Raw genomic sequence first — 9,621 nt, forward strand, 5'->3', positions numbered from 1 at the left:
ACTTTGTTTGTTCCCTGCTGGACCTTCAGCCCCTAAAACAGTGTCTACAGATAACAAATGTTCAAGAAGTAGTTGTTGGAAGAATGAAGTAATACACAGAGAACCACAGAGAATGATATGAAGGAAACATCTAACTTTGGGACCGTGCAAGAAAATTTCGTGCAGATGGGCACTGGATTGGGGCCATCAAGTATGCCAGTGCTGTAGTTACTGAAGAAAAACTGGCTTCCTATTGATGAGGGCCCCCAAGGCTCCCTTCATGTCACTGTTGCGTAGACTGTAGATGAAGGGGTTCAGCATGGGAGTGACCACAGTGTACATCACCGCAGCGGCTGTGTCCTTCTGCGCCGTGTGGGAGGACGTGGGGCTGAAATAAACCCCAATGAGTGTCCCGTAGAACAGGGACACCACAGACAGATGAGAGCCACAGGTGGAGAAAGCCTTCTGCTTGCCTCTCGTGGAGGGGATCCTCAACACTGTGGCAAAGATGCGTGTGTAGGAGACCAAGATGACCATAAAAGGAGTGATAATGGGTAGGGCACCCACGGTGTACACCATCACATTATTGAGAAAGGTGTCAGAACAGGCCAGCTTCAGCAGAGGGCTGAGGTCACAGAAGAAATGGGGCACCCGGTTGTGGGTGCAGAATGAGAGGCGAGTCAGTAACACCGTGTGGGTCAGAGCATTGCCGAAGGCTGCAGTCCAGGATGCAGCCACCAGGAGGCCACAGAGCTGTGGTGTTACAGACCTGGCATAGTGGAGAGGGTGGCAGATGGCCACATAGCGGTCATAGGCCATGGCGGTCAGCAGGAAGCTATCGATGCCAGCAAACCAGATGAAGAAGAACATCTGGGTCAGGCAGCCTGCATAAGGGATCCCTTTGTGCCCTGACACGTGGTTGGCCAGCATCTTGGGGATGGTGGTGGAGGTGAAGCAGATGTCCACAAAGGCCAAGTTAGCCAGGAAGAAGTACATGGGGGTGTGGAGTCGGGGGTCAGTGGCGATAGCCAGGATGATGAGCAGGTTCCCCAGTCCCGTGACCAAGTACATAGTCAGGAAGAGTATGAACAGCAGCTGCTGTTGCTTGGGGTTCTCTGAGAGCCCCAGGAGCAGGAACTCAGAGACAGAAGTGATATTTGCCCCTTGTGTGGCCATCCTGGATCAATCAGAAAGGAAACCTGAGAGTTGTCCAGGGTCGTGATCACGGCCAACCCTTCCACTACACCCTGATCTCATCCCCTCTCCTTAGTTCAGACGTTCGTGGATTCTTCCCACTCTTTCCTGTAACAGGACCCCATCCACCCACCTGTTTGCTGCAGCCTTTCAATCAGTGACACATCATTCATTCTCCACAACCCACCGGCAGGATCGGTGGACAGCAGCCAAGCATGCAGACCATTTCTCACCTGCAACCCCTACACCTCGATGCCCCAGGTGGTCAACTTGTTACAGTATTGAGCCCAGCTGGCACACGGGGTAAGATGGAAATGTCGGCATTAACACCCCCAGGAGTGAGTTACAGCTGGCAGAGGACCTGTCCTTGTTGGGTGGCTCCCCTTGCCTTCATCAATTCTGAGAGAGGCAGTTCTGAGGTGTGTTCTCTTGGGGATCCCTAGAAGGATGCCCCCCTCACATGCCCCAAGTGCACATCTGTTCCCCCATGCCTCTCTTCTCCAAATGCTCATTGGATCTCCCGGGATTACTTCTTAAACATACAATTTGCCCTCAAGTACTTGAGTGAGAACCTGCTTGGGGGAGAATCCAAAGTAAGACTCAAGGATTCTGGAATTTCTTCCACCTTTGAGAGAATCCCTTATTTGTTCCCAATAGCTCTCCAGCTTCTGCCCCCTTTCTCTGCTTCCCTGAAATGAGTGCTCCTCAAAAATATTGCCTGTTCTTGCATGTATATAACAGCCATGACCTCCTGCTGCCACTCCAAGGCTAGTATGCAGCCAGTATGTGCCAGAACATTTGTCCGTTGCTACAGTCTGGAAATATTTGGCTAGAAGATATCCTCATGGTAATTCCAAAGAGGAGTAAAATTAATTAACACAAATTATAAGGTAAACTCAAGATTTCGATTTCCCTGTTGTTGGAGGTTGCAATGAGCTTTGATGCACCGGCAATATCTGAGAAGTGTCTGCAAAACTTTTTGTCAGTTTGGCTGTTGTCACGGTGAACGGTGTGGTCACGTGTTTATGATCTGCACTACGGAAGAGGAACTAGTCTCTCAGTATCCTCAAATCTGAGGTTTACTCTGGATTTAGATAGTTAAGATTTACTTTGCTGCTTACTGTTTGTGAGTTCTAATTTTTGCGTAAGTGTGCAGTGTTTGGATAATGATCAATTCAAATTTGTAATAAGACATTAAGGGAAAGTATCCAGAACGAAGAGGCAACAGAGCTTGGTTAAACTTTTCAAGGTTCCTATTAAATATCATGAAGAGTACTCTGCTGGATTTGTGGGAGAATAGAGGAGGAATGTTATTCACAGTGATCTCTTTCCTAGCTACATCCGATGCTAGCACAAGTCAGAACAACCAGAAACGGTTGTGCTTCTGCGTAAGACTCTTGTAAAATAGGACAACTCATTTATATTTTTTGCAGACTACTATTTAACACTGAAAATATGGGTGGTTTGTAGTAACAGGTGAAGGAAATATTGGATCCAAAAACTGCTCAAAAGCTGTTCACTGAGATTGGAAATGCTGACACCTGATTTCATTTGAATGCCATCATATTTAGTTCATTTGGGGCTCAAACAAAGAAAATTTGTAATAGTCAAGGACAAAAGATGAAATTAATGTCGTTATTAAGTGTCACACTAAAAAACAATGGAATGATAAAAAGTTCCTGGAAAAAATTGCTTTATGTCCAAATGTGTTGGTAAAGCAGACAGAAAGCATTTAGAAAGCAGTATGTCTTTTAAAATACTCTGATGTATTGTTAAAAGTCATTGAGACTTTTCAGATCTGATATAATTAATAAAACATCAAAACCATAATATCGATATTGGCATGACAATTGCCATTCAGATTGATGGATTTGCTTGTGGCAAAACCCATTCCCTGAAAAGAGAAAATAGTTTGGCGTAGAATTACTCAAATAAGGAAAACCTCAACCATGATCCATGTCACTAAAGTTGTTTCCGTAATTAATTTTAGAAGCGTAACTTTCCGTAATTAATTTTAGAAGCGTAACTCACAGACATAATGTTAAGTCCAGAGTTTTGTGCAAATCGTGCAGACCTTTCTGGATGTTAATTTGGTATCATTGAAGCCTCTTTCTTCAGCTTTTGCTGGATGATTCAAAAAATATAACAAAAATGGAGGACTTTAAATATGCTTCTTAAAATGTTACATATGCCGCCATGCATCCAGTAAACAGAGAGAATAATTCAATGTGTGTGAAGAGCTGGGGATTGAAAAGAGAGAATTGGAAGTGTATTTGAATGCAAATGGAAAAAACTGAGGAGCTAAGACTGCAAAGAACAGCCTGGAAATCTTGTCAGGTCCTGTAAATTCTTCTCAGTAATAATTGTGGGAAAGGAGTCAGCACTTAAAAAATAAAGGTGTGTATTTTTTCATTTGTCTTTAGATTTTAAGAGTTGGAATTAATAAATACAATTCTAGGGGCACGTGGGTGGCTCAGTCAGTTGAGCATCTGACCTTGGCTCAGGTCATGATCTTGGGTCCTTGGATCAAACCCCTGTTGGGCTCCCTGCTCAGTAGGGAGCCTGCTTCTCCCTCTCTCTCTGCACTTCTCCCCCTACGCATGCTCACTCTCTCTCTCTCAAATAAATAAATTAAATTAATGCAATTCTAATAGGGACGTCAACACCCTATCTAGTTTTACAAGAAAGGAATAGTTGGGTTATTAAAGTTGATGATAATTTGATATATAAAAAGAACTGAACACACAAAAATAAGTGAAAAAAACGCCCACTGAGACAGAAGTGTGAGATATTACAGGAATGAAGAAACATGGGATGCTACCTGAAATCCAACAAAATAAGTATCGATCCCCAGGTGTGGGGGCTGGAAGATTATTTGGGGGTCCAGGACTAAATTTCATGAAAATGAAACCGTTATTTGATGACAAGAGTAAAAATACATCCATTTATCAAATCCTAAAAGTTGATCAGAGTCTATCTGTGAAGCTCTGTGTGACAAATACTAACAAAATCAAGCTCTTCATATAAATAGGACAATTAAATCATTACTAGAGCTTCAGTGGGTGGAGAGATGTCAAATATATAATACTCTCAGACGGGACTAGGAGAACTAGGACTTTGCATTCAGTAAAATTGTTTGTTTTTTTTTTTAAAAAAAACAGCTTGCTCAGTAGAAGGCAAGAGAGGACTTTAGCACCTTAAAAAACAGTATTGATGTTAAGAGAAAATCTTGATTTTTTTGAAGTTGCATGTGACCTAAGGGCCATCACCTTGAGCTAACCCTCTCTCCATCTTTTCCTCCTCATCTCTGATCTTACCTCCTACTCTCCATTGCACTCATTCTGGTGTCATTGACAGTCCCTGAACAAGCCAGTCATGCTCCTGCCTCAGGGCCTTTGCACTGTGTTCCCTCCGCTTAGAACATTCTTCATTCTTCTTCCCAGATAGCCACACGGCTCCGTTTTCCACTTCCAGCCCCTAAAATAACATCTTCATGAAGCAGACAGGAGGAAATGTTTACAGAAGTCAACTAGGTCCTGTTCTTCACATAGCACCCTTCTCTCCATTATATGTAGGGGACAATTCCAAATCCTGGTGCAGCCACTATGGAAAACAATATGGCGAGTTCTCAAAAAATGAAAAAGGAAATGAAAGCAGAATGTCTGAGAGCTATCTGCAACCCCACATTCCTCGCTGCATTATTCACAGTAGCTGAGTTCTGGAAACAACCCAAGTGTCTGTCAGTGGATGAAGGATCAAGAAAATGTGGCATATACATGATTGGAATATCGTTCGGCCATGGAGAAGAAGGAAATCCTGCCATTGGAGGTAACACAGAAGGGTCTGAGGGTCTTGTGCTAAGTGAGGTAAACCAGATGGAAAAAGACAGACACAGCTTGGTATCACTTACATGCAGAATCTCAAGCCAAGCAAAACACAAATCTTACAAAGTCTAGCCCCTGCTGACCTCACCAATTTCTACTCTTGTCATGGTTCTCCAGCCACAAGGATGGGTCCAAGCTTGGCCCTTCCTCAAGGACTTCCTCTTTCCTCTGCCTTGAGCTTCAGGATCCCTTTCCAGATTCAAGACTCACTGCAGATCCTTCATCCTCCTCCGAAGCTCAACCCACGATGGCTGCTGTTTCCTCTGTCCTCTCAGGACTGTGTTCTCTGAAACTGAAGAAGAGCTTCCTCCCTGGGACCCTGTGCCTGCTGCTCCGTCTCTCTCCTCCCCTGCCCAGGAACTCAATGTTGTGCCCTGTTGCACGTGGTAGTGGAGTCATGGACCACTGACGGAGCATCTTCAGTCTGGCATTCCCCAAGCTGTGGACGAGAATTCTGAGATGATGGCAAACACAGGGACCCCTCCTAACCCTGCAATTCCACCACAGAGGAATTCTCTAGAAGGTGCTTGGTGAGACTTGTTCAGGGAGGTTTGGAATGAGTAGTGCTCATCCATAGTAGAGGTGCATACATCCTTTGGGACACTCTTAATCGGTGGACATTTCTATAGTCACAGGAATGGAGGAATTGTGGAACTGCTTTCACTAGTCCGGAGAAATCTCAAAAGCAGGGACAGAGGAAAACCACAGAAGGATGTGGGTAGAATCACGTTGCTCACATAAATTTAAAGACAGGCCACACGATTCTGTGGATCGCTTGTGGATACATCTCGAAGAGTAAAGTTGCAAATGTGCATAGGATTGACCCACGTTAGTTGTAGGATGTCCTTATCTCAGGACCAGGGGGAGGGAGGAAGGGGTGTGACACAGGCATATGGGAGTAGAGGAACGGAGGGGGAATGTACAGAGATGTTTTGCTTCTTAATCTGAATGATGAATGCAAGCCAGACTCCAGCGTGAAGTATGATCTATGCTTTTTTAAAAAAGCATATTTATTTATTTGAGAGAGTGTGCAAAGGGAGAGAGATCCTGAGCGGGAGGGGCAGAAGCAAATCTGCGCTGAACAAGGAGCCTAACACGGGGCTCAATTCCAGGACCTGAGATCAAGACCTGAGCTGAAGCAAATGCTTAACCGACTGAGCCACCCAGATAACCCAATATATGTTCTTTGAAACACCTGCAATACCACACACACGCACACACGCACACACATCCCCGCATATCCTTAAGGAACTCAGAGGAGGCCGAGGCCCGGGTGGGTGGGTAAGTGAATGGTGGATTCCACCTCATTCTCTACCAAGGTCACTGTGTCCCCCGGGGTCCCACCCCAAGGTTCCAGGCACCCCACCTTTGCTGAACTTACCCTGGGTCCCCCAGAACCCGTGTCAAGCCCAGCTCAGCGTCTACCCCAATCCCATTCCTCCTCTGTGCCCAGGCTGAGTGCTGGCCCCACTGACCACCCGGGAACCTGGGCCAGAGATGCCGGCAGCAGCCTGGTCTCCTTCCGCCCCCTCATGAATCCTGATGCTTCTACGTGACCTTCCTCTTCTTCCTCTCCTCCCAGTGCACCACTGAGTTCTCGTCTTGTCACGCTTCACCTTCAACACTGCCCCTTCTCTGGGCTCTTTGGGGACGGGCTTCTCCTTCTGGCTGAGCCTCCATAATGGCCACCGCCACGCTGAAATGACCTCTCCCTTGCTGAGAAGCCTGCGCTGGCTCCGCATGGCCCCGCTGCTAACAGTGAACATTTCTTCCACGCCTCCGGTGCACCTGACACCACCGCAAGGAGTTTGACTTTGTCTTACTTACCCTCTAAGAGGGCACTCGGACCGCCCTTGCTAGGATGGAGCAGCTTGGGGAGGTCAACCAGCTGCCCACCTCCCAGTCTCTCTTGTTCCAAAGCTTCTCAGTCTCTCCACTGAGGACCCAGAGCTCGACCCTCTGAGCAGGACTCACACTCGCTGGACACTTCCCGTTTTGTCCTGTTTTCGTTGCACAGACAGGTGACTTGAGCCCAGAGAGGCAGAGTCACTTCCCGGAGGTCACCCAGCAAGCCTGGCTGGAGACTCCACAGCCCCCGCCTGCCGTTGACTTGCCCTGTCTGCCTCCGTCTCCCCCACTCACCTGTGGAAGGTGTCCCGTCCGCTGCCAGGACGCCTGGTCAAAGGCGAGCCAGCTTCTGCTGAGAGAGCGCTGTGGGCCGCCTGTGATGTAGAGGCAAGTCTTGGGCCTCACAGGAGGGAGCTGGAGGGCCTGAAGGAGCCAAATGTAGCCCTCCATCCCACTCCTTGGGCCCAGTCCCTCGTGTCTTGTTAAGCACCTGCTAATTGCTCGCCCCACACTCTGTCCCTGCTGGCCTGCCTCTTTGGGGAGGAGGGAGACTGCAGCGTGCCCTGGGTTCTTCCCTCCACTGCTGAGCTGGTGGGGGAGGGCACGGGCTCTGGGCCTCTCCGGGGGAACCTTTGCTGGGGGGTGGTTCGTGCCCAGCAGATTCCCACAGCTCTGCTGGAGCTGCCTCACCGCTGAGTCAGGTCCCAGGCTTCCCATCGCTGGGAGCCATGGCCTACTGACCTTTATTTCTTCATTAAGGTGAAATTCACGCGACCCAGGGTTAACTATCTGGAAGTGAACGCTCCCGTGGCATGCGGCACAGTCGTGATTTTGTGCAGCCGCCACCTCTGTCTAGTTCCAGCACATTTGCATCCCTCCATCCAGACGGACTTCGTGTCCCCCTGAGCCGTCACTCCCCAGCCCCCTCCACAGCCCCCGGCAACCACCAGGCTGCTTTCTGGCTCTGTGGGTTACTCATTCTGGACATCTCACAGACCCGGGATCCTACACTTTGGGGCCTTTTGTGCCGGCTTCTCCCTCAGCGCGGTATTTTCACCGCACACCCTCGGTAGAGCCCGAATGAGAGCGTCCTTCCTTCCTATGGCCCAGCGGTACTCGGCCCACAGACAGTCCGCGGATGTGAAGCGAGTGCCATTCCATTGCAAGAACGAACCACTGGGCTGTTGGGCAGAGCGCTGCCGTGAACGTCTGTGCGCTGGCATCTCCTCGCTCCCTGTTGTTGCTCTGTGGGGAATGTCCCGACGTGCAGATCGGCTGAGCCATCCAGCGGGTCTAGGTTTAACCTTCTGAGGAACCACCAAACCGTTTTCCACAGAGGCTCCCCCATTTTGTGCCCCCCCCCCCACTGGGCAGGGCACAAGGTCTCGATCTCGCCACATCTCACCAAGCCTCGTCCGTCCTTCTTAGGAGCGGCGTGAAGCCTTACCTCCTCATGGTCTGACTTGCATCTCCTCTCAGGAGGAATCAAGTTGAGCATCTGTTCATGCTCTGAATACCTTTGAGCTTCCACATCTACTGGTAAAACATATTTGGGCTCACACTCCCGCTATAGGAGCATTTCTTTAAAAACTAAGTATTGCACCACCATGGAATGCTATGAGCATTGTGAAACACTCCTCCCAAACTGAAGATAAAAAGGGAAGCTCTTGGGATGAAATAAACTCTTGGTTACTTCAAATAACCCTGACAGGAACCCTGACGATAGCTCATACTTAAGGCATCCTGGGGCCAAGTTCATGGCTAAGGGTATGGAAAGAAACTCTTATTAGGAGGTATCCAGGTGGTTCAGCCTGTTGAGCGCCAGACACTCAGTTTTTTCTGAGGTCCTGATCTCAGGGTCTTTGGATGCAGGTCTACACTGGGGTCCGTGGCTCAGTGGGGGGGTCTGCTTCCAGAGTCTCTCCCCCTGCCCCTCCCCTAACTAGTACCGGCTCGCTCTCTCTCTCTCTCTCTCTCTGTGTGTGTGTGTCTCCCTCTCTCCAAAATAAATAAATAAATCTTTTAGAAAAGAAAAAACAAACCCTTATCACGTGGGCTTTTTGACAATTGAAAAATGTTTGACTATTTCCAATCACAACTGATTTCTTTGTCATTGCCTTTCCCCTTCACAATGGGGCTGACACAGAGTTCATTTTAGGGGCGGGAGTGATGTCAACAGCATTCTTTGGTTGGCAGTGGGGTCTTCGTGCAGTCTTTAATGCCACAGTCTCATTTTTAAGAAAGGTTATATTTCTTAATTTATTTGAGAGAGTTGAGAGCACACGTGCACAACCAGGGGGAGCAGCAGGCAGAGGGAGAAGCAGGCTCCCCACTGAGCAGGGAGCCCCATGCCGGACTGGATCTTGGGATCCTGGGATCGTGACCCAAGCCAAAGGCAAACACTTAATGGACTGAGCCCCCTAGGCACCCCAGAAATAGACTACCGCTACAGGATGGTTCTCAAGGGAATTATGCTAAATAAAAGAAGCCAATATCAAAAGGTCGCGTACTGTATTTCTATGCATGACTGTCTTGAAATGTCAGAATTTGGGCAGTTATATTGACCACAGTATGTTGCCAAGGGTTAGGGAGGGAGCGTTGACTATAAAAGGGAGGCATGGCGGTTTCTTTGGGCAGATAGAACAGTTCCGTGTCCTGACTGTGGTAGTAATTACATGAATCTACACAATTTCATAAAATGTTTCAAGGCTATTGA

General features: G+C 48.1%; 1 protein-coding gene across 1 annotated transcript; it reads right to left on the minus strand.

The window, feature by feature from the left end:
* Positions 1-207: 207 nt before the first annotated feature.
* LOC122910739 (olfactory receptor 1361-like) lies at positions 208-1,155 on the minus strand. The gene has a single exon (XM_044255362.1). The coding sequence runs from the start codon at positions 1,153-1,155 to the stop codon at positions 208-210; it is 948 nt and encodes a 315-aa protein (XP_044111297.1).
* Positions 1,156-9,621: the final 8,466 nt, after the last annotated feature.

The sequence above is a fragment of the Neovison vison genome, chromosome 6, assembly GCF_020171115.1.
Source record: "Neovison vison isolate M4711 chromosome 6, ASM_NN_V1, whole genome shotgun sequence".
Taxonomy (NCBI): Eukaryota; Metazoa; Chordata; class Mammalia; order Carnivora; family Mustelidae; genus Neogale; species Neogale vison.

Bases quoted from the DNA above. Each gene is read 5' to 3' on its own strand.
- LOC122910739 (XM_044255362.1), bottom strand. From the start codon at position 1,155: ATGGCCACACAAGGGGCAAATATCACTTCTGTCTCTGAGTTCCTGCTC.